The sequence below is a fragment of the Colletotrichum costaricense genome, assembly GCF_030867565.1.
Source record: "Colletotrichum costaricense strain IMI 309622 chromosome Unknown Scaffold_1.1, whole genome shotgun sequence".
NCBI classification, from domain to species: domain Eukaryota; kingdom Fungi; phylum Ascomycota; class Sordariomycetes; order Glomerellales; family Glomerellaceae; genus Colletotrichum; species Colletotrichum costaricense.
In genome coordinates this window covers 2179199-2203828 of record NW_026848230.1, presented here as the reverse complement: position 1 = coordinate 2203828, position 24630 = coordinate 2179199, and the positions used below count along the sequence as shown (strand labels likewise).

At 53.0% G+C, this 24630-nt stretch overlaps 6 protein-coding genes across 6 annotated transcripts; 3 read left to right on the top strand and 3 right to left on the bottom strand.

Moving 5' to 3' along the window:
• Window positions 1–2805: 2805 nt before the first annotated feature.
• Window positions 2806–3207, bottom strand: CCOS01_00784 (uncharacterized protein; the record flags this gene model as incomplete). The annotated part of the gene is made up of 1 exon (XM_060448981.1): window positions 2806–3207. The coding sequence occupies one exon, from the start codon at window positions 3205–3207 to the stop codon at window positions 2806–2808; it is 402 nt and encodes a 133-aa protein (XP_060320419.1).
• Window positions 3208–3647: 440 nt separating this feature from the next.
• CCOS01_00783 (twin-arginine translocation pathway signal) lies at window positions 3648–4671 on the top strand (the record flags this gene model as incomplete). Its single annotated transcript, XM_060448980.1, has 2 exons — window positions 3648–3817; window positions 3882–4671. 2 exons carry the CDS (start codon window positions 3648–3650, stop codon window positions 4669–4671), a joined length of 960 nt encoding a protein of 319 aa, XP_060320418.1.
• A 2542-nt stretch (window positions 4672–7213) lies between these two features.
• On the top strand, window positions 7214–8528 carry CCOS01_00782 (FAD binding domain-containing protein; the record flags this gene model as incomplete). Its single annotated transcript, XM_060448979.1, has 2 exons — window positions 7214–7234; window positions 7290–8528. The coding sequence occupies 2 exons, from the start codon at window positions 7214–7216 to the stop codon at window positions 8526–8528; spliced, it is 1260 nt and encodes a 419-aa protein (XP_060320417.1).
• Window positions 8529–10739: 2211 nt separating this feature from the next.
• On the top strand, window positions 10740–14719 carry CCOS01_00781 (uncharacterized protein; the record flags this gene model as incomplete). Its single annotated transcript, XM_060448978.1, has 4 exons — window positions 10740–10893; window positions 10953–11319; window positions 11369–12897; window positions 12960–14719. The coding sequence occupies 4 exons, from the start codon at window positions 10740–10742 to the stop codon at window positions 14717–14719; spliced, it is 3810 nt and encodes a 1269-aa protein (XP_060320416.1).
• Window positions 14720–15709: 990 nt separating this feature from the next.
• CCOS01_00780 (uncharacterized protein) lies at window positions 15710–16921 on the bottom strand (the record flags this gene model as incomplete). Its single annotated transcript, XM_060448977.1, has 1 exon — window positions 15710–16921. One exon carries the CDS (start codon window positions 16919–16921, stop codon window positions 15710–15712), a length of 1212 nt encoding a protein of 403 aa, XP_060320415.1.
• Window positions 16922–17787: 866 nt separating this feature from the next.
• On the bottom strand, window positions 17788–18009 carry CCOS01_00779 (uncharacterized protein; the record flags this gene model as incomplete). Its single annotated transcript, XM_060448976.1, has 1 exon — window positions 17788–18009. The coding sequence occupies one exon, from the start codon at window positions 18007–18009 to the stop codon at window positions 17788–17790; it is 222 nt and encodes a 73-aa protein (XP_060320414.1).
• Window positions 18010–24630: the final 6621 nt, after the last annotated feature.

Below are 24630 nucleotides of genomic sequence, written 5' to 3'. Positions count from 1 at the left end.
AATTTTTCGTCGGATTGAAGCAGCATGGCCCGGCTTGATCGTCGTCTTCACATAGATAGAGTGGGAGATCTTTTTTTGACAAGCCGTTGGATAAGAAAAGATGCGAATTCGCCAAGCCCGGCTCGCAGGATTGAGAGACCGGAGCCGTTGTCGACCGCTGCTTGACATTTCCGGGCTCCCGACATTGCTTCTTCAGGCATTGCTCACAGACCTTTGACATATTGGCATTGGAGGCGCAGCGCGCTACCTACCGAGAAGCCGGAACCTGAGGAGAGTTGCTTCGCTATTTCTCTCCGAGCATGCCGTGGCCCAAACGGCTGCGGGGCAAAGAAGAAAAAGTTGTTTCCGAAGGCTTGAACGGGATGCTCAGCTGTCCGAAGACGAGTCGGCGAGTGGGATAATCCACAAAATGGGCTTGCGCCCGACACGCAGTGTAGAGAGGTAGACAGGTGAGGACGAAGGGGTTGCGTTTGTGTCAGGCGCGCGCATATGGTGTACGCTAGCAAACGATGCTGGAGTCATGATGTCGTACTGGTTCAAGCAAGGCAAACCGGGGCCAGTCTTCGAGTTTCGAAAGGTTGATAACAGGGGTGTGCTTGCGAAAGGGGCGGGCTTTTCGGAGGTTTCTTCTCTCTGGCTAGTAGGGATGGGTGATGAGAAGGGCTTGAAGAAAGAGATGATGAGCGTGGCGGTCGTGGCTCCCATACGACTCGGGTCACGGGTAGACGGAATGAAAGCCTGGTCGAGTTGACCCAGACAGGCTCCCCGGGCAATAGAGAAATGGGATGGGTTCCCTTCTCTTTGCTCACAAATGGCGAGTTGGGACGAAAAGAATGGTTTGGAGCCTCCAAAGGCTTTTGAAACGGTTTGCAAGCCCTGCAAGGTCTTGGCTTGCCGAAACGAGCCGTGGAAGAACGGGTCTGGCTATGTGGTTAGTGACCATCCGGTGTCGAGTCGTTGGGATGGACTGAAAGAAAAGGAGAAGATTGAACGGAGGTCGAGTTGTGGATGCCATGGCCTGATAGAAGTTCGATGTGGCTGTAGAGCATATTTTGGCCCAGCTATTGGACGCTGCCGAGTAAGATTCCCGAGCCTAATGTTGTTAACACACTCGAGGAACACTGAATCTCTAAGTCCCTGCCGAGGCAGCCCGCAGGCAGCTCGAGGTGTTCCATTGCCGATAAGCTTAAGTGGCTAGTGTATTGAGGCGTTTTGGAATTAGGACCAGGCCGGAAAACAGGCTGTCCATGAAGTGACAAGGTCAGTGCTTTGGTTGCAGAGCCGCCCTCGTGTAGCAGGCCTCAAGAGTGGGATGGCCGTTTACTAGTGGGCTGCGAGGAGCTTGATGGCGTTAGGCTGGGTGAAAGGCTAGATCTGGGGTTGCTTTGCGGTCGTTTCCAAGAAAGCCAGATCACGAGTACATGTTGGTGGTCATTCGTTTCTCAACTCCTTGCATGGCCTAGTCAGATTAGAAAGCTAGACACCCTCGAGTCAGCCCAACGACCTACCTAGCTCTCCCATAGAGGACGCCTAGGAGGCCGGTCGAGGCCAGTGCTCTGGCTGTCAAGATCACGAATTGTGATTGACGATGCAAGACAGATAACCTCTGGCAGCCGGGGCTTGCAGATCATGGCCCTAGACCAACGGAGCGTGACACCCTTGGCGAGAGACGAAAGGAGGATCTGAAGTCCTTAATCTTTCATCACCCAGTTGGCAATGTCAGAAAGGCGTCGATCGCAGTGGAAATGAGCATCGTCTCCGTGTCGCAGGATAGCGGCAGTATACGACGCCCGGGTGAGTTGAATACATGCCTGCAGCCTTGCCCAGGAACGCGAGTTGTCGGATGGATGGATGGATGAATGGATTAGTGGTGCGTGATTGTCTGGCCTCGGCGGTGTGGGATGGACGGAAACAAGAGACCGGCGTGGGAAGTTGAAGAAAGGCGGCTCAGAAAGCGAGGATTGAGGCAATGGAAAGAGACGTTACCGAGAGAACGTTCCTGCAGATGGCCGAGTACGTACCCGCGCTAAGCCCAGCGAGGTTCTGCCGGGAGAGACTCCACCCGGGCGGCGACCAATCAATAATCGCAGCAGGAGCCAGTGACAGAGTGGTCCGGGCGTTCACGGACCGGGGTTTCTGACGTGGGAGACGTATCACATTGGTTTCGGTCGACGGCCCGTCCGTGACCCGGGTCAACGTCTAGTCTTGGCTGGGGGTCACGATGCAACAAAGTTGGCTCGGCTGCAATGCCAAAACAGTGGCGAGCGAGGGGGCCTTCAGTTACGTTTACCTCTTGACCTCCTCGAGGGCACTCAGGAACCTCTACTTCTCTCTCCCCCCAGGACTCCCGGTGGGGTCACCGCCCGCAGGACCCTTGCATTACACAACAAAGTCATCGGGTAAAAAAGAAGCGCAAAAACAAGCTCGGCAGGGGGTCGCTGCAACATTTGGAAACGGGCTTCATCCTAATCTAAGGAGTTGATCAAGTCCCTTGCCCATTCCTATTTGGCCCCTGTTTTTTAATGATTTATGTTGCCTGATTGGTGCTTTGGGCCCTCGAGTCTCTGCCGATTCGTCGAGCTTGTTTGGACCGCAGCGAAACGAAACATGCAGAGAGTACTCCGTACTCCGTAGCCCTTACTGCTGCACCTGCCCACCAGTGCCCACGCTGCGTAGTCTCGCCTCTGCCTCGTTCACGGAGTACTCACACTCACATTCTCCTTCCCACTCACAGACGTTCCCTACTTCGTAAGGTACCTGGGGCTTTCCGAAGGACGAGGCAAGCCTCGCTGTCATCTGAACTTTTCACCATCTTCTCCAACCATGCACCCCCCTTGACGCCATTGGCAAGGGGTACCATCCACCTCTTGACTTGGCTTGCCCGCTAGATCCCCCTTCCCGTCTTCCATGATACGCACCGCGTGCGCGCACACACACGCTCTTCCAGGCAAGCGCTACAGTTGTTGCGGCTTGCGGCTTGCCCTGGACTGGGCTCCTCCCCCAGTACGGATAAGATGTAAACTCCTGCTTACTGTACCCATGTACCCCTGTCGGGTCTGAAGCTTTGTGGTCGAGCGTAATCTTGTTACCCGCATTGTGGGCTCCCGTGTGAACCGACGACGGAAAGAAAGCTAGCCGCAGACAATCCCCAGCAAGGACCCAAGTCGATCCGACCCCTCCCGAGTAGCAGAACATGAGAAAGGCCATGCGTGGGTGGGCGGCGAGATACCTTACGCCATGGGAGAGCGGCAAGATACCTACCTTACTGAGGCTAAAGTGAACCTTCTTTATTGCTCGCTTGTTTCCCACCTTCACTGCTCTATTCCCGCCCCTTCTCTTCTTTTCTCTTCATCCCGTTCACTGTGTGTCAATTTCTTCAAACTTCCAAAAGCGCTGGTCTGCTTTCCTGGTCCACCGGTTTTGCTTACACTTTCCTTTCCCTTCGAGACCTACTACGACCCTGTCACTCCCTCGGACGACATTCTTAATACCTCTTTCTAATCTTTCGCTTCATCGACCGTCCCAGGTGGCACCGATCGACAACAATATTATATCCGAAATTCTGTCCCGAGAGAACAGCCGATCGAAAAGGAAAAGAAAGTCTAGGGCGAGCAAAGCTGAAACCACACAACATATCTTAATCAACCATGCCTTCCGCAATGAAGTCTGTTCTCGTCGCCTGCCTGGCCGCAGTGGCCACCGCCGCCCCCCTGGGCCCCAAGTTGAACGCCGACCAGATGAAGATCTACGATCTCGCCAAGAGGCAACAGGCTGGAGCTGGGGCTGCTGGATTGACGGATATTGATATCCTGCAATTGTGAGTTTGGGACTCGAAATAGGACAACATATGTTGGGCGTTGGAACTAATACGGATTTCACAGCGCTCTTACTTTGGAATGGCTCGAGGGTACCTTCTACCAGCAAGGCTTCCAAAAGTTCCCCGCACAAGACTTCCAGGCTCTTGGTCTGTCCAACGAGCAAGTCAACGACCTGCAACAAGTTGGTGCTACTGAGCTGTCTCACGTGTCTTTCCTGCAATCCGCTATTGCCCAGGCCGGCACTCAGCCCGTCCAGCCTTGCCAGTACAACTTCGGTTTCACGAACGCTGCTGGCATGGTCGCAACTGCCGGTGTACTCGAGAATGTCGGTGTTTCTGCCTACCTCGGCGCTGCTCCTCTCGTCAAGGACAAGGCCATCCTCGGCGCTGCTGGCTCCATCCTCACCATCGAGGCTCGCCATCAGACCTTCATCCGTGCCGCCTCTAAGCAGATCGCCATTCCCCAGGCCTTCGACGCCCCTCTTGGTGTCCGCGCCGTCTTCTCTCTGGCCGCACCCTTCATCGTCTCCTGCCCCCAGGGCTCCAACCTGGCTCTGCAGCCCTTCCCCAAGCTGGCAATGACCGCCCCCGCCGACCCCAAGGCCGTCGCCGTCGGTGCTCCGATTATGCTCCAGTCCGATGCCGCACCCCAGGCCAAGGCTTGCGCGTTCACCACTGGTGGCATCCAGCCCGGTGGAACTGCCTTCACTCCCTTCAACCCCCAGACTGGCTGTGTCGTTCCCCAGGGTCTCAGCGGAGTCGTCTACCTCTCCCTCACCAACAACGCCCCGATGGCTGGCACGCTCACCGATGACATCATTGTGGCCGGTCCCATGGTGCTTACCATCTCGTAAGCGCGTTCCGACAGTACGGGGTTTGCGGCCGCCCAATTATGGGTTGGGCTGAAAGGACGTGACGGGTGTGCGTTGATTAATCCCGAAGGTCAAAAACAAAGCTAAAATTGGGGGAATAAAGCGCATGATGCCTTCGCTTTACGACATCGGAAGTTGGATAGTCAAGAGTCAAATCAGCCAGTATTTCGAAAATGTCGACCTCTTTTTTTTTCTCTTTCTGACTCTTCGCTCCCTCCAACCTCACTATCCGATCCGATCGAAAAACATTTCACTTCTCTGGCTGAATAGATAGCCTGTATATATGATGGTCATATTATATATATTCCCAACCGGGGTTTCAGGAGTCTTACCAAGACTTTTATGTATTGTTTAACTGGTAACTCATTTTTCTTTTCTCATCTCATCTCCTCAAAGAGTCTTTTGTTACATTACTTTTCATTTGTCGCATCAAATCCCTCGCAGTCTTGGAGTAGACTTGGGAACAAACATCAGGAAGGGCGAAAAGGGCCAGGAAAAATCGTGCCCCGGGCAAGCGGAAGAATTCTATGATACCAGCAGAATAAAGCACGATTTTTGAAACATGTTCAACACATAGAATCTTCACCCTTCCTCTGTGCGCAAAACAAAAAGATGATTCTACTGAGAGAATAGGGAAAAGTAGAGGAGCTGGGAAAAAATGAGTTGAGTAACAAGGGAAGCGATACAAATGAGACCAGCGCGCAATTCAAAAGCTATCTTTCATCAGCCGCAGAGGCTGCTAACTCATAATAGGTTCCAACTTGGTGGTGAGGTGTGAGGTGTGAGGTGTGGGGTGTGGGGTGATTAGCTGAGCGGCGGCCAAGAGCCGCAGTGGCTCGAGCTGAGCATAAGTGACCCTGAGGATGAGACTAGTTTTCTGAGTAGGCTGGGTAGGGGTATGTTCGAAAGAACGGTACGGATAGCCGAGCCGACGACGAGTCGGTGCCAAATCGGTGTCTATTCTACTTACACAATCGACTCGGCGCCAAACCTTCTTGCGAGTCAGCCTGGCCCGAGACACGGTGGTAGTTGTGTCTCGGGTCGGGATGTGCCTACACTTACCGGTGCGCCTGTGGGATTGTTGGTTTCTAATGCGCCCTTGAAGTGAGTCGGAGGTATCGGGTAAGTCGTTGTCTGACTTATGCGGAATCTTAGTCTGGGAATCGTGTGCAATTCCCCCGTCTCGGCTTTGTCATGAATCCAAGTCTGCTTGATGGTGGCCAAGAGTTGAACATTGAGACAATCTCGTCAGGTGATCATCAAGACCGAAGCACGGCATAGCGATCGACTGATAGTTTTCAGCATATGGTACTCGTTCAACTGTGATCACTCACGTTCGAAGTCCACGATGAAATCTGTACAAAATTTTCGTTGACCGAGACTACTACTACCGGTCGTTAGCAATAAGTGGTAATACCATAAAACGAGAAGAACAGCAAATACATGTGGCCGGGGAGGTAAAGTCTATAAATTTCTACCGTTTTGGAAACTTGCAGGCCCTGTTATGTTACTGCGTGATCTTTGATATAAATCTTACGACCTTGATGAGAATTCACATAGGTATGCAAGTGAATATTTCCGCCCCCGGTGGTGTATGACTGCTAGGTAATTGATCTGGGAGGCGCGTATTTCTCAAGGACCATGTTTGAACTTGGAGCGTACCTTGTACTGCCGTGGTCTACCATTGTCAAGAGCCAACGGTGTCCCGATAGGGTGCCCTGGATACATCTCGCCGGAACAGGTGCCGCTGCTCCAGGCCAATGTGGGGTCGGCCGGCCCTGGCAGAGCGTGGGGCAGGAGCCGGAACTCTGAGATGCATGCCCCCGCATCGGAATGATACTAATCACCGTCTTTTATTCACCTCAGCTAGCAATGAAATGGAACAGGTCATTTCAGCCACGAGTTCTCCAGAAAGCATCATTTTGTTCTCTTGAACTCGCTTAAAACTGGCCTTCTCTGCAACCGAGGGTCTCATAGCCGACTAGGCTCATGTCCCGCCCGACGGAGGCATGGCGACACAATCCTCACGCAAGCAAGGTCGTCTAGTATTCATCATAAACCTATAATATGAGACTTTGTGTAGGAATCCCCCAAATTACCACTAGCATTCACGGTTTCCAGGTTTAGCGCAAAAGCTTAAAGGGGAACCCCATCCGATCTAGATTGCTCCCATATACTCCGTACGGACAATTGATCTAAAAATGATCTGCCGAATATCAACCCCGCGCGTGCCCCTCATCTAGCTCCGTCTGGCAGTTCGGTCGCCCGCGTGGTGACGTCTGCGGGGTCAAAGTCTGCCCGCAAAATGGAGCAGATAAGTCAACATTCTTCGGAATGGCACCCCGGCGATGGGGAAAAATACTGTTGCATCAATGGATCTCTGGCAATCTGTCCGGGTCGATGCGGTCCCGTTGCGGGGTTGATTCGGTTCTCATAACAATCAGGGTCCATTCGACGATCTTCAACTCCTTCTTCACTCCAGAGCAAATTTACAACTGTTGATCATACAGATTTAGAGCTTAAGATGAGTCGTCCGTTCAACAAAGTACTGTACTTTGCCCGGCCCTCCCAGATGAACAGTTTCCTAAGATATTGAACAGGTCGTGATTGTCGGGGCTGGCCCCTCCGGTCTCCTACTCGCCTTACTGCTGTCCAAGCACGGCATTCCTGTTCACATCCTCGAGGCCCAGGACCACCTCGACCAGCAACCGCGTGCCGCTCACTATGGCCCCGCCGCCATCCCCGATCTCAAGCGAGCAGGGATCTTGGAGGAAGTCCGCCGCCGCGGCATGACGCTGAACAAGTTTGTATGGCGCCGGCTCGACGACCACGGCGTCATCACCGGGTTCGATGCGGGCGTGCTCCGCGACGTCGACGGCGAGGATCTGAGGACCACGTGCCTCGTCCTACAAGAGCTTGACCAGCTCATGCTCGACGAGTTTTTGAACAAGTACAACGGTACCATCAGCTGGGAGCACCGCGTCGTCGGTCTCGGACAGGATGAGGCCCGCGCTTGGGTCGACGTCGAGACACCCGGGTCCGATGGGGAGAAACAAAAGGAGAAGAAGCGGATCGAAGCTGATTACATTATCGGCTGCGACGGCGCCAACAGTGCCATCCGCAAGGGCCTCTTCGGAGACGAGTATCCCGGCTGGACGTGGGATCAGCAGATCGTCGCGACGAACACGTACTACGACTTTGCGGGGAAATTCAGCTTCGACGACGCAAACTTCATCATCCATCCGGACCATTTCTTCATGGCGGCCAAGATCACGAGTGACGGCCTGTACCGCGTGACCTACGGCGAGGAGCCGAACCTCTCGCACGAGGAGCTCCAAGCGCGCCAGCAGGAAAAGTTTAGGACGATGCTGCCGGGCCACCCGGGGCCCGACGAGTACAAAGTGGTCAACTTTGCGCCGTACAAGATGCATCAGCGGTGCGCTCCGCGGTTCCGTGTGGGCCGGTTCATGCTGGCGGCGGACGCGGCGCACTTGTGTAACCCCTGGGGCGGGCTGGGGATCACGGGCGGGTTCGTCGATGTCGGCGGGTTGTACGACTGTCTTGCGGGGATATGGGACGGGGTGGCGGACGAGGGGATACTCGATTTGTATAGCGAGAAGAGGCGGGAGAAGTGGAGAACGATTATCGACCCGATATCGCAGGAGAATTTTAGGAGGGTGTCGGATGCGGATCCGGGGACGAGGTTGGAGAGGGATGGGTTCATGCAGATGTGTGTGCGGGCTGAGAAGGATCCGGTGTTCATGAAGGAGTTGATGATGGGGAGCTTCGAGGTGAGGTTTGATTTTACGCAGCATTATAAGAAGGTCAGTGGGCAGTAGTGAGGAGTGTTGATAAGTAGCCATTCACCTCACCTCAGCAGAGGTTCCATTGTATATGTTGAGCGAAGGGGCAGTATCTAGGTATGCCAAACCGATCATTAAGCATGCCACATTTTCGCAAGTTATACGCCTTAATGGCCAAGCTCACAGGTCTTCGGCTGAGCAACATGCTGCCACAACTTACACCAGGGGAACTAAGCCAAGGACTAGGTATCTTACCATCTCTTGGGCTACCGATTTCCTAACGTCTTGTGCAAACTCCAGGAGTGAAGAATCTATACTAGGTAGACTATTTGTATTATATGTAGCGGTACCGATGATGGGTTAACATGATCTGAAATGACTTCTCGTCATCATCTACCTTTTTGTTCAACTGATACAACCAGTAACGCCCCAGGTGTCCCTCCGCCTTGGTGCCCTCGAGATCATGTTACCAGATCCCAACTTAGATCATTTCAATGTCGTTATTACCTGAAACAGTAACGAAGACATTCATACCTCGGTCCATCCTTCTCGCAGGTTACGTGCTATGATATGAATATAGCTACTGAGCGTTTTACCTTGACTTAGCACCGCAACATCGGCGAAGCTACGTTGTTTTCTGGCGTTGTGTATAAAGCAGATGAGCATCAAAAGATCATTAGGGTAAAAAATGAATATCTTTTAGTCTCTCTGAAGGTTGAGTATCTCATCGGGATGGCCTTAGGGAGTAAATCATTTAGAAGACGGCTGCCTACCAAAATCGGAAAGGTAGAAGCCGGTGAAGAATAGGGCGCTGGAATGACGAGGCTACTCGTATCATCCTTTCTACCCGTGATAAAAGAAGACAACGGTTAGCGACTGGACTAATGTTGTAACTTCGGGAAACTTATTCCCAAGGGTCAATGTATGATCCTCAAGTAGTATGGATACACGCTATTTCCTCCATTCAAATTTGAGGTGTGAGGGGGTAAAGGGAGACTAAGAACGGAGTTTTGAATATGCTTGCTTCCAAGGATTAAAGCCCGCAGATTATCTCTTCTGGGTAATTAGCATCACCGGATCGAAAACACTATGTGTTAAGCTTTGCGGGAGTTTGTGACGACCGGCAGGCCGGCCCCACCTACGGGACAACATTCGGAATATATGGGGCCAATACTCCGTCTCCTGTCATTTACGCTACAAGACGCCGGCGTTCGGGATGACTCCGATACAATGTTTGGCCTCACCTACCGCAACGCCTGGCATATCTTCAATGGTTCTAGCTCACACTCACTCAATTCATTGCACAAGCCGATGAAGTGACCGAGAGAAGGATTGTGTTGACCTTGCACAATTGCATAACTCGCTCGGAGGAGTGGGGTTGCCACGATGGACTGTCGGCCCACACCTATTCTCAGCGCTCCAATAAGAGACTCGCGCCCGGCGCTTAATCCTAACGGTTCACTGCAACCCAATTTGTCACTGCAGACAGTCTGTCATACCCCTGTCAACCTCTTCCTCTTCTTCATACAACTCATGCTGTCCATTGTTGTCAACTCACGGAGTATGTGATACGAAGAATTGGAAAGGCGGACTGGAATTGCCGCGAGAAGTGACATCCAGAGTCTGGTAACCAAAATAATGACTTTGAAAGCGGCTCAGCAGTGGCAAGGCATTCTAGGTCCTGGTCTAGCCCCCGCAGGGCCGCGACCCCTCGATCATCTCTCGAGCGCTTAGCCATCACCTCTCATTCCTCAATACCCATGGCCGAAGGCCCACGTCGAGCACCGAGTTGGTGCACGATCCCTGGACGCCATCACGTCCTGTTGGCGCGATGTAGTATTCGAGGCCAGGAACGGCTCAGAATCATGCGCATCGGCTCGTTGCCGCGCTGAGGATTATGCTGTTGGTAGCAAGTTAACCTCTTAGTCTGTTTCGGCGACCCAAACTATCGGGTTCAGTCTGTCAGTCTCGTTCCCTTAAGGTTCTGCGTCTCCCAGGAATAGAGATTGTCTGACTTGAGTTCCTTTCATCTCTCTCTTCCTCGTCTTCTCTTTCGTCTTGTTTCCTTTGTTACTCGAGCTATTCTAGGCGGCATTCTCTTTTCGGTCTTCGTTTTGCAAAGGTTTTAGAGTCCTGTGTAAGAGCTCTAGTCAACTGAGCCACCCAAATACCCAACCCAATACAGTCGAGGATCATTCTATTCTACGCCCTTACTGCCTGTGGCCATTGTCCATTGTTCATTGTCCAATGCTCATTGAAGCCATGGGCATCAAGGGACCCGAAATCCATGAGACTCAGCTTCTAGAAGGCCAAGATGGCTCACCTGAGGAGCAGAGTCGAAAGTTTTCGCTGCCCTTCTTGCCCAATAGGTCACGGGGCAGCGAATGCAGTCTTGATACAGGTCATACCGAATGCGAAGCCAGCCGGGAGTCGAACTCTACGAACTAACAAGTCCAACAGTCCACAAACACGGTTGGAAGCCGTTGACTCTCGGCGCTCCTGCACTATTCTCTTTCGCCTTCGCCTCTCTCCTTCTCGCAGCCATCATCGAGATACTAGCTCAACAAAGCCAAAATCAGGGGGGTCTCGCCTTGTCCGATTCAGCGGATGACATCCCTGCCTTTGCCAACTTCTGCTACCTGTTCCTTCCGACGATCGTTGCCGTCATATACAGCCTACTTTACAGTTGGATTGATCTCGATGTAAAACGTATGCAGCCGTGGTTGGAGATGTCAAAACCGGAGGGTGCCACAGCTGAACGCTCCGTCTTCCTGGATTACCCATATGACTTTGTTGCCTTTGTTCCCCTGAGAGCTGCGAAGAGACGGTAGGATATCAATGCGAGGCTTCTCATGGACAGCACTGACAGATTAAAGGCACTGGGCTGTCTTCTATGGCGGTACTGTGATGGTGATGATCTTTTGGCTCATCACACCTCTACAGAGCGCAATTATGGGTACTGGGCCTGTCAATGTCCAGCAAATAACCAGGGTATCCCATCCCCAAACCCCCCTCCCTGCGTCAGAACAGATCATGACTATGGACCAATCAATACTCAACGAAGGATATGCCATCACATGGCTCAACCAATCGTATCCTGAATACACGACTGCTGAATATACGCTCTTACCGTTCACTGTTGACAGTAACGTCAAGCATGTAACTTCGACTAACTGGACTGGACCTACAACCAAATACTGGACTGAAATCGATTGTCGGCCGGCCGAATTCGGGCCCCGTGGACCGGGTTATGACTTTCTCGATGGCCGCGGTTGTAATGCCAGCGAGATTGTGCCTTATGGCGGGGTACCCAGCACCGGTAACATCTACAAGATGCACTACATCGGCTATCACAACAGTCCTTGGGCTGACTACTGGCTTTCAATGACATGCTCCAAAGCAGCACAGCATGAGTTCTTGGCTATCTGGGCGCGCCAGCGTGAAAATGAGACGGAACAGGTTACTGCCTCCTTTTGTGAGACCAGTTATTTCAAGCAACAAGTGAACGCCACAGTTTCTTCTCTCACCAAGCGACCCATCGAGAATTCTGTCGTGCCCATCGGTCCCCGCGAGCTTGTTTCTTCAACAGAGTTCAATTCATCGGCCTTTGAGCATCTCCTTGGCGCTGGGACATCCTCCGTCGAGCTTGAAGTCTCGCGCGAATACCCCTTTGGTCGTCTACTCGAGCAACACTTTCAGGTCAGGAAGATGCATATCCGGTGGCCTTCATCACCGTTGGTTGGATTCGCTATTGGCTCTCAGAACGTAACCACACTGGAACCCTTTCAAGACAACGCCTTCATGGACGCTGCTTACAACAAGACACACAAGATGCTCTTTTCGATCGCTCTGCGCCGGATGCTCGCCAATTCCTCATCGGAAGCCACGGCAACGGGAACAGTAGACTTTGTAAAACACGGCATCATCGTGAGCAGGGTCTTCTCGGCTATCGTGGAGGGGTTACTAGTTGTGGTCGGAGTTTTCACGATGATGCTCTGGTGGCACAGCAACAGGGCACAAAGCAGACTCACTATGGACCCGGCTTCTTTGGGGTCTCTGATGAGTTTCTGTCAGAACAGCTCTACCTTGTTAGACAAGTTCGCCGGAAAGGGCTGCCTCCCCGACGAGAAGCTCCGAGAAGCATTGGAGGACAAGAAGTTTCAGCTATTTTGCGGATGCCAGAGCAGTTCTGGCCAAATGGTAATTAAGGTTGTCGATACCCGAGAAGAATTTTACGAAAGCCAGCGCATCAGTATCCAGCCCGATACCGCCTTTTCCGTCGGCCATTACTCACCTGTCAAGCCATTAGCGTTGAGAAGAAGCATTGGTTCTGCCGTAATACTCTCTATGATAGGAGCGACGGTTGCACTCGTGTACTTAAAATGGAAGGAAAAGCAGATTGGAGGTAGGAATTATCACTTAAGTAAAGAGAAACCAGAAGAATCGGGCGACTGACAAAAGCCACAGGACTCATACGACCGACGACGAACTTCGAGCTGCTTCAAATTCTCGAGAATTACATTCCCACACTATTTGCAACATTCCTGGAACCATTCTGGGTGCTGGTCAACAGATTACTCTGCATCATCCAGCCCTTCAAAGACCTTTGGTCCGGCAGGCGATCCGCGAGAGGTTCCATCGACGCAAAATACACTTCCTTACCCCCTCAATTAGTAGTCTGGCGCGCGGCTAGGTCAGGTCACTTCGTCCTAGTTGCGATTTGCCTCCTGGCTCTTCTATCGAACTTGCTCGCCGTCGGTCTCGGTGGTATCTTTAATGAGCTACCTATTAGTGTCAACAGAACCAGCAGATTCCAACAAAGAATCAAAACGACATTCAATAATGACACGGTAAACAGTTTTGACAGCCACAGTACTTTTTATGGGAATGTCATCTCATACGAAATGCATTTCTACATTGCCATGAACAACATCACACAAGGCACCGCTTTGCCGCCTTGGGTCAGCAAGGACTACTTTTTCCAACCATTTCCCATTGCTCCCGGCGAAGAGAGTCGGAGTGATACGTACACAGCACGTACAAGAGGATTCAGCACCATTCCATCATGCATAGATGCTGGCACTACCAAGAGCTGGGGGAGAGCTCCAGTCTTGAACTATACTTACAAGCGCGGTGGAGAGACGGTTCCTGGATGCCCGACGACATACCAACCTCAGAAACTCGATCTCAATAAGACGACATCATCAGGAGAGATCTCAGGCCCTTCGTCAGCGGAGACAGTGGGTGTATTGAAGGATGACCATACTGCTTGTGGTATCCCGCTTATTCTTTCGTGGTCGCGGACCTCAGAGGTACAGAACAGGGAAGATGGCGAGATAGACACTTGGTTTGCTGTTTGCACCCCCGAGTTCACGACAAGTATGTTCGATGTTACCGTGGACCCGGTAGGTCATGTACTCCACGCCAAGCAAGTCTCGAAGCCGTCGTTCACGCCCGACTTGCCCATACAAAAGAACACGACAGACACGGTGACAACATATGTCAACGACCTCATCGAAGGCTTTGCCTTTCCTTGGCACAACAACACACTGTCGAAGGACTGGATGAACTACCTAATCAAAATCCAGCCCGGCTACGCCGATATACTCGACCCATTGACGATCCCGAACCCCAAGGCTCTCATCCCTGTGATCGAGCGCACTTACCGACAATTCTACGTGATCTTCCTCAGTCTCAACCTCGACTTTTTCGATAACTACACGCAGCCCGTCATAATCACAGGCACCGAACACCACATCGAGACCCGCATCTTCATGGACACTGCCGCGTTCATCATCAGCCTCTCCGTCCTCGCTCTCAACATCGTCGTCGCCATCACACTCTATGGCTTCACCATCAAGCACTTTCTCCCACGAATGCCGACGACCATTGGTTCGATCCTCGCATACCTCGCACCCAGCCGAGCAGTACGCGAATATGAGTGGCCTGACAGAGCGGGGAGCGGCGACTCCAAGGACGGCCCTAGAGGCAGGAAAAACGGTCGGGGCAGTGGCACCGGCGGGATCGACAAGCAGGCGCCGACGTTCAGTTTCGGTCGATACGTTGGCGATGATGGGCGCGCTCACGTGGGTATCGAGGTGGATCCGTACGTGGTACCGGTCAAACTATCAGCACTGAGGAAGGGGGATACCGAACCGAGGACTGGGCTGTTGAGACGGATTCTGGGTCGAGGCAAAAAAGGGAGACAGGGGGATACTTGGCTATAGGAGCGATCACTACGGAACGACATCTGACGTAAAGAAAAGCGAGCGATGATGATATTTCAAGGATAATATGGTTCTCGCTGGCGTTTAGAAGGTGGACCACAAGGCATATCAGCAACAGCGGCGGCATATTACAGCATTATGGAGCCCGAAAGCGATATCTCCAGCGCGATCTGACGAGCCCCCTTGGCAAGAAACAATAAACGAGTTAGGAAACTGCCTTGCGTACAGTCAGTATATCACCACAAACGTTGTGTTTCTTTCATCTGCGACGATCACGTCCATGCGTTTCTCGTCGTCTGAAGTGGCATGTGTCAGCCTGTTCAGCTCGACAGGGTACAGCTCTCATTCGGCCTCGACACGTACCCTTCTCAAACGCGACGCATGTGGTTTTCTATAAACTTTTTCCTCTGCTTGTCCCCGCGAAGGTTTAAGTTATGTCACGCTCCCGGGGTTTCCCCATCTTGAATCCCAACCCCACGCGGTCCTTGACTCGACTCCAGGGACCTCCCCGCGGAGCGTGTCAGAGTGGCCACATCGGATTGTTGAGCTATGGGCTTTAACTGGATGGCCTTATGCGCTTTGGCATGAGACGAGAGTTTTGGAGCTTTGGCAAAGTTGTGCATGAGAGCTGAGTGAGCTCAGCTTGTTTTAACTAAATAATAAGAACTGCTGATTACCTATTCAAAGGGGTGTGCTATTGAGCGAGTCGAATCACATGTGGTCTTGAGACGGGAAACTTTTGAGAGATCTTTTTCCTATTGATGGTATCACGCTTTTGATAGCTGATCCAAACATCTAGGCCTCTGAAGGCATGCTAAGAAAATATGTATGTATGTACAGAAATGGTTGTAAATGTCCAAAGAAAACAAAACGCCGCAGATCTTTGTGCCGTAACCTATATGTTGATCATGAAATTTTTCAATGTGCCCCAAGGTATCATATCCATAAAATGCTTCACCGTTCATGATTGAATGTTCGCCATCGACCAGCTTAGGCGGAACGGAAGCGCAGGCTGCGCTGGCGCAGAGCGCGCTTGCGACCATTTCGGGTCACAACCATGCTGAGCTCAGAGCTGATACCAGCAGTGCAAGAGGTACCGCCGGCCAAGGCCTGGACAGATGACCAGGTGCCGCTGGCGCAACGCTGGAAGGAGCTGCCTCCGACACAGTTCCAGGCACCCTCATCAGTGCAGGCGGCGCCGACAGTCTGGGCACCGGCGGTAGTGCCGTTTCCGCTGCCAGTACCAGACGAAGGAGCGGCTGAGGGAGCGGCGGAAGGGGTAGCACTGGGAGTGACTGCAGGCGCCTTTGTAGCAGAGGCAGAGGCAGAGGCAGTGGGGGAAGCGGAAGCTCCACCGTTGGCGGGAACAGTGATGAAGACACCGCCAGGAAGGGAAGCGTTGCCAGTGGGCTTGGATGCAGACGGCTTAGAAGAAGCCGGCGCAGAGGTGGGAGCGGCAGTGGGTGCGGCACCTCCGTTACCAGCGGTAGAGCTGGGAGCGGGAGAGCCGGTAGAGCCACCGCCGGAGCCACCGCCGCATGCAGAAGGAGGCGCCTTGAGGTTGTTGGCATCGCCAAACTTGTCGACTGAGGTGCCGGGGTTGGGGAACTGGACATCGGTGCCCTCGACAGTTTGGCAGTTACCGATGTTGGCAGTGAACATATCCGGAAGAGCTTGGTAAGCCTCCTGGGAGCCAGCCGATCCAGTGATGGTGACGGGTCCGCAGTTCATGTACATCTCGCGGTTGCCAATTCTGTTGAACCAAGTCCATGCGATAGTACCGTTACCAGCGGGCATGTCATCGGGGATGGTGAAGTCGTATGTATCCTTGTTCACCTGATTCGCGTTGTCACCGATGTTGCCATCAACGTTCTTGGCAGGGCAGCCACCCTCGATAGACTTGATGACCTTCCAGACGCTGTTCTTGTCGGGCTTAGCATCGTAGGTGATAGAAACCTGGCAAGATCCACCGCCGTGGACAGCAGAGCCGATGAAAGCCAGGTCGCCCTTAGCACCCTGAGCGTAGACGTTGGAAGCGCCTGCGGCATTGTAGCTGCTGGCCTTGCAAGGGAAATCAGCGCCGTTGGCTTCGAGAGGGCTGTTGTTGAGGTTGGCGGCGTCGTAGGGGACGGGCGAGCTCATCTTCATGTGGGCACTGGCGAGGGTGGCCAGGCCGAAGGCGACGATTGCGTTGGCGTACATGTTGAGTGAGTTTTTTGAGTTGTGAAGTTAAGAATCTAAAACGTTCCAGACGTAAGAATCTAGGTATCGTGTGGTTGTCGTTGTGACTGTGAGTTGAGTTGGAAAGAAGTTGTGGTTTCCGAAGAATGAGTACCTTTATAGAGCATGTTAGTTCTCGATCTCAACCTAGCCATTACACAAGATCCAGCATCTTCGACAGCGCATCTGTTCCTCAACAGGCCCGACTCGAAGCAACCAGCCACAGCCACGACCGTGGAAGTCCCGGTGTGACGGGACTGGGTGCCTTCGAAGAATGACATTGTTTGTGATACAGCGCGGGCCGCGATATCGGACAAAGGCATCGGAATCGGGCCAAGGACGGCCGAGGCTGCGTGCCGTAACATTCCAGGTTACTTACAATGTCGTCTCGCTTTGTCTTGCTAGGAAGCTTTGACGTTGTGGGATGTTTCAACAAAAAAGTGTTGTAGTGAAGGTTGAGAATCGGATAGCTGTCGATGGGTCTCGAAGTTTCGATATTCGTTTGATTCCGGAAAGGATGGTATTTGCACCAGGCGAGTTGGATATGTTGATGGAAGTTGTGAAGAAGAATAAGGACTAGCCTTTGTTGAATGAGAAGTGAGAGAAGGTAAGATGTCGAAACGACAAGTTCTTTCCAAGCCCAAAGAATGCGAGAAGACGTGATGGTCCGAGAGGATGAGGAGTAGTAGAATGGGATTGTGAGGTCGGACAAGGCCAGGTCTTATAAGACCGGAGACAGACCAAAAGGGATGATGGGCAAAAACGAAGTGAGTACCTTAGTGACTGTGACTGACAGGGCCCCACGGACAGAATATGCCGGGCTTAGTGTGCAGAGAGTGACTTAGTGACTAAACGAATGGATACGGGAAAGGAGAGGCAAAAAAGCAATAAGCACGAGCTGCAGCAGAGAACGGCGGTAATCCCAGAAGGACTGGAGAAGGATGGACTGGAGGTCGGACCGGGAGGATGAGTAGCTGAACAAGATCGGTCCACTTGGGACGAGAGAGACATGGCGTTCTTTTTAGACAGGCGTTGAGCAAAATGGGCCAGTCAAGACCAGACATGGGCATCAGATCAAGGGGATTCGAAGCATGGTGGATCGACCGAGGGGTACAGGGGCAGGCCGTTGAAGAAGGAGAGGCATGGCCTTGAGGCTATGATAGGCCGGAGACATGCCCCTCGGCTTGTTTCGACATGGCTCAAAAAGACCGGACTAAACATTCTTGTGAGTGGGCAGGGGTGTGGAGGGTAGAGAGAAAAAGGACATGGAGATGAGTACGGAGTATAGGTGATCAGTCAGGGTGTGGATGGCCATCTGGAGCTCGAGCTGCGGCTGTCGTCTGCCTGTCGTCTTTGACCCATGGTCTCGCGGCAGAGGCTAAGACGGTAAGACCATGCCATGTTCCTGGGAAAGACAGATGGTGGTGGACTTTGGTAGGTAGATGTGGGTGGGACATGGAAGGACGGGGACCTTGCAGCAAGGCGCGCCATGGCGCGTTGCGGGTTGGGCTGCGCTCTTTTCCAGCGACGGATGCCCCTGACTAAACTTGTCTAAGGAGGAGCCAAGGACAGCCAAAGGCGGGGGAGGAGGGAGGGTTGTCCTGTGGTGCATCTGTGGACCAGCATCGAAGTGGTATAGACTATAGGGGAGGGATTGGTGAGGAGTTTTTCGAGCTGTCGTTGATAGCGAAGATTGAATGGCTGGGACGAGGTGGGAAGAGAGACAAGTGACACCGAGGATGGTGCGCTAGTGGGAGGGGAGGTCCGGGACTGGCGACAGGGAGCAGGGAGCGATGATGCAGGGAGCATGGGTGCATGTTGTGGATTCTAGACTCCAGGGACCCACCGGACAACGCAGTACGTACCCTTACCACTCCCGTCCAGGAACGACGTCCCATTGGATGCTCGGTATACGCTAACGGAGCACGAGTGCACGGTTCCTTGCCTCTCTCGATACGTACTCTTTTGGCACCAGCTCCTTTTTTCGCATAGTAGAAACGTCCCGTCTATACGTATCTCTCCATGCTACCTACTAAGGTAGCAACAGATGTACGTAGTCACGTAGTTCACTCGGAAGGGGCGAGGATGGTAGGCACGGGAATAGGGAGGATCGCATAGGTGCAACCACATGTTTCCATCTAGTGCGTAGATGGCAACCCTCAACTTGCTCTAGAAGAGCGGTAGGAACATTGAAGCGCTCGAGCTGCAGCTTTCAAGACAGGAGAAGCACCAAAATCGGCGGGGACTACTGCAAGGCACCATCTGGGAGATGATCACAGCATGCAGTAGTTCTTCTGGTTGTGAGAGTCAGACTGCCACGCCCAATTCTCTAGTATTCTTGGTTCCCGTCCTGTTCCTGTTACTAAATGCATTCGTCCAGACTATCTTGGTCTTGCTTGAGGCTAGATTGGAAGGGAGGCGTTGCGATGCAAGTTTAGTCATCTCATCCGGTGTGTCTTTTTTTCCCACCTTGGACGGTAATGAGGCAAGTTGTTGCCTTCGCCTCGCCAAGCCTCAAGGTCCCAGGATCAGTGTCGTATACCTGGGCCTGGTAGTTAATTCTTCAACACCAGAACTTTGCCTGACAGGCAAACAGACAGCGCGGCACGGTAGCGCGGCTCGTTTGCTGACTGACGGCTCGACCGTATGCACTGACTGGGTCCAAAGTCAAGATCGTCGAAACACGAAAAGGGCGAAGCAGTCCAGTCCATTCCAGACTTTTCGCGCTTTGCCGAACGTCGTTTCTCTCCCTTTCTTTTTTGGGACAGTAGGCGGCCTCCAATCAGGACATGTCGAACCTTGGATTCGGAGACGGGACTTGGGTAGTGGTGATCCATCAGCGGCCATCTTTTGCGACCCTCGCTTTCTGTCGCCCAAGAGGCCTTGGTGGCGGCCACTTAGATCCCTCGCATACTCTCGCGGGAGAGAGGGTACGTCACGGTGCGGCGCAACCCTGCCTGATCGCATTGGCTACGCCGCTTTCCCAGCTAACAGGGCCTGCGTTTTCGGATGCTCACCTCGTGAGCGAGAGTCCAGTGCCTTGGTGTGGGAGAAGACAGGATTGGCCTATTGCCCCCTGTCAACGATTCTGAGTGCAGGGGTTATGAGAGCGCAGTCATTCCTGATGTGGACTAATGCCAAAAGGGATGCGCAAGGGGGGACTTTTCAAGAGTCAAGACCAAGACCTGCAACGACTGGACTGGACTGCCATGGTGTCGCCGCCGTTGTCGCGTAGCGAGCCTCACCCGTTCATCCAGCCCAATGAGCTTGGTGCACGCACGAAGCGGGCGACGGGGGAACATGGAGCCTGGAGGACGTGTTAAAGAGAGGAAGAGAAATATCAGGGTCAGGGATCGGAGAGGTGGGCGGAAAGGAAAACGCAAGTCAAAAAAAAATCGTGGAAGAACAGGGGGGGATCCGCTGTGCCGCTGAACCACGCATCCACGGCATTCGGCAAGGCCTGATGAGCAAGGGGGTACGGAACGTGGAAGAAAGGGGGCAGACGATATCCAAACTCTGGTTCGACGATGGAGTTCGTTCCGCGATTTTTCATATCATTCCTTTTTTTTGCAGTGAACTCACCGCTGGCCAAGACATGAACTTCTGGGACCGACTATCATCCTCAGTCCACTTGTATGTCAAGATGTCTTACTCTTGACTAAGGTGAAGAAGAACTAAAAAAGAATATCCCAGACCTCAGCATGCCAGGCGAAAGCGAGACATGCAACGGGCATCTCGAGCCGGTGGTGAGACTTTGGGAACGAGATGCCTTAACCTTTACTCGGGGGGCACACCTTGTTGCTAGTTCAGCTCACCGTCCACACCGAGAGACACACCTCCACACCTCGGTGCGCTGAGTGATCCTGATAGGTACCTTACGTGAGGGAGGGAGCAATGCACGGAATGCAGTGTATCAGTCAGGCCCCATCCCTCCGTCCATTGTGCGCATTGTCGCTTGACAAGCTAAAAAGCCAAGACCCAATATGAACAAAGTCGCGTCGATCGACAAGATTCTCCCGAGTCAGTGATGGGTCATCCCCGTTGTGGGAAGTTTACGTTGACTTGAGTAACGTAAAGTGAGAGAGTGTAGAAAGTTGAATTGTCATCGGATGCTCCCTCAACTCAATCTACTCCGTCTCGACCTCGGTATTACTCCTCTAGCCCCGGCCCTAGGCCACAAGGCGCACTTAGAGTGGATGTTTTGGCTTGTGGATTGTGGGAAGGCGAAATCTTAAGAGAAAGAAAGGTAACTGGGAGGGAGCACCGCTGTACAATCCGCACACTCGTTTACTGCGGCTGCTGTCTTAACACGTCATAAGTCTCTTTCCGGTAGTGCCGCGGTGGCAGTGTACCTTGTCTCCCGGTGTTGGCCTGAGTGTGGGCACTGCATCCATATCCATACCTACTCCGTACCTTACACGTGTGTGCGTGGACCACCTTACCTAAGCCTCAGGTCAAGATAGAGACAAAGTCGTGCATATAGGTTGTGGCGGTCTACCTTATTAGGTAGTTGCTTTAAACGATCAACGGTCTCCCCCACCGAAGACATGGAAATAAGGAACGAGGTGAGCGGCTCACGACAGCCACTCGTTTTCACTATGCTGTGCGCACTTGCTTCTTTCTCTTCTCTCTCCGAAAAGTCTGTCATCCCAGTGCCGAGACCTAGTGCGCTGCGTACCCATGTTGACATGCAAAGGACAGGCCAAAGTCCCCTGACACTGCGACCTGCCCATCTGGATGTTCCCCGCTAAATCGGAGAGCAGGCGGGGGCAGGCGAGCAGATCCTCCTGTGCAAGTGCAGGGGCACAGGGGTCGGTGAAAAGACGACGTTGGTAACGGCAGGGGCATGTTTTCTCGCTTCTCTGAAGTTCTGTGCATTTTTCGGTTCGGTCCATCAGGGGTTCACGTAACCCCGGGCTGGGAGTCCTCCTGTCCACAGGCGACGGAATACATGTCCACACAACATGACAAGTTGAGGCCTTTTTCTGCCCTCTCGTTAATCGTGCCCACTTCACAAGTGCACCTGACGGAAGCCCTAGGTACTTTGGCATGGGTTCATTCCTTCCTTCGTCGCACCTTATGTGCTAATATACCATCGTCTAGGAACAAATGGTAGGCTAATCAGTCGTCACACATGCTACGTTGTAGTGGACGCAGGATCTCGTGGAAGGGGTCACTGGGTGGCCGTGGTGAGGTGGTTTCCTGCAAAATGCCTACCTTAGGGAGGAGACGTGACTTGCTGGCAATGGGCATTGGTCAGTGGTGGTGCAGTGGTGACTGGCAGGAGCCCCCAACTCCAACACCCCTGCGCAGAAGCGAGGATGTGAAACGAAGCCAGTTTCACGACCACCCAAGTTCGCCTCTTCTCCTTTCGGACATTTGAACCTGCACCTACGAACCACTGATAACGAATCAATGGGATATTAACAGTCACCTGTTAATGGGATTACCATAACCGGTACGCAGTAATTGTGCCGCGTGCGGCATCATATGGTTCCTGCGTGTTTTTTGAATCTTTTCCCAAGCTAAGCTTTTTTGACCGTTTGTTTCTTCAGACCAGTCAGTCATGACCCAGATGTCAGTCCCGTCACAATCACAGGCCATCGCGGACCGCGGAAAGCGGGAACATGGCATGGCATTGTCGCATCGCATGGTATCTGCGATTCAGTCTTAGCAAACCAGGGCCAGTCGTTTTTCCTTTGTCCAACTACATCGAGAGAACGTCGTCACAACGACCTTTCCCCCTCTTCCTATCCGCCGCGTTTGGAGTAAGCGCTCTAGGGAACGAACCAGCTTCGTTCGTTAGTTGAGCACCTGTCACGAGCTGTCAGCCTAAAGGTGCTTAACCCTCCGGTTGCTCTGACGTTGACCAGTCGTTTGACAACAACGGGACGACGACGTGCACCTACGACAACCAAGTATCGTGCGCCGAAGCTCTCAGGCCTACTGAACATTTCATGCGTCTTCTACTCCGTTCTTAGCAGCTAGCTGCTCTTTTTGCGACCTTGGACGCAGCCCGTCGCCCGGCTGTCACTCTGGCACGTTCACGGTTCATCAAACCCCCAGAGCCCAAAGCGACCACGGCCCATCAACCTGAACCCTGCAGATTCTACTCTCTCCTCTCCGAGTCTCTACTGCGTATAGATACGTATCATTGTCCCCCGGCCTTTGCCCGACCGCAGTGGGACATTTCACCGGCTGTTGTCCACTGTCACGTTGCTGATCGCCACCCCGTGGTCCACCGTCCAATTCCCGGATGGTGGTGGCCCGAAATCCACGGCCGAGTGGATATCGACAGGGACCGCTCGCAAGAAAGAAAAGAGGCTCATAACACTTGCTTATTCACGTGAGAGGGGAAGGAGGGTGACGCTGAGAGAAACAAGAGACGAGATATTCCGGTCGGTTCGTTGCGCGCGGCGCAGTACGTAATTCTTTACCCATGCGTCGACATATCCTCATCTATCAACTACACAGATGGCTCTGGTTCCTTTGAGTCTGGTACGCTATTGCCCCTGGTCGAGATTTCCATCGTCTGATGATTTCGACAAATCCCTCCTCCTTCATCTTGGCCCGTCCACGTCCGTGTTACTGCCTCCCCTGAACATCGCAGCTGGTTGGGCATTGGGTAGAATGAGCCCAGGCTCGACAAGCGCCGTCTGGAAAGACGACTCGAGTAAGGGAGGGAGGTGTGGGAGGGAGCCACGCACAAACGGGAGCTGAGAAGGCAGCCAGCGCTGGGAGGCCCGTCTTTCCTCAACTTCTCCTTCATGTTCGGACGATCTGGTTGAACCGAGTCTCGTACTTGCGACACTGATCGCCCGCCAGCGCACACAGCCCAGCGCCGTACCAGCTACGAAACGGCACCCGTTCCCGCTCACGCATGAATTCCCCGACATGACCTCTACCACCTGATGGCCCCTTTGCCAATACCCTACTCTTTGCCGTCGTGCGGTCCTCCTTTGGGCAGTCGAGCCGCCATCAGCTTAAGTCATGGGCAACGACACATATCAATCTCGGTGGGGAGGGGCATCCCTGGTGAACACCCAATTCGAGCGCGCCTCGGCATGAAAGATCGCCTCTGAGCCACAACCTCACGAGGAGATCCGAATATTTCCCAGGTAACGCCACCCGCCATCAGCCACCCCTGTTCGGTACCACCTTGCAAACAACGGCTTGTGGCGCGGTGTGGCTTCCCCTGCCTGCCGGAGCCACAAAGATCTCTCGTATACTATCCCCCCTTGTGGCTCGTAATTCGTGCTTCCCGAGAAAAGGGTCCAGCTTTGCGGTACGTGGGACCAGTTCGCTTCGCTTCCTGTGCCATAAGAGCACAGCTTTAGAGATACCGATATAGTACCGATATAGTGTTCTTCATTGGATGCCTCTGGACTACTATCCTTGCATAGCTGGAAATCCCGGCCCTCAAGAGTCAGCCGCTATTAGCATGCTTGAATTCAGAATTCAAGAGTGGGTCGGCATTGTTCACGAAGAGGCGGGCACTTTACAGGCTTTTACACGACGTATTGGCGCCTGTTCCTGAGCTAGTTCAAGCTGCTGTGGCTCGCTTTTCCGTGGCATGATTCTCAGCCGCTCAACAAAAACGCCGGGCTTGCATGGCCACTCAGCAAGCTTGCATAAGCGTGGACCACTCAGAAGCTGTGTTGCGGTCAGCGAGTATTAGTGCACTTATGATG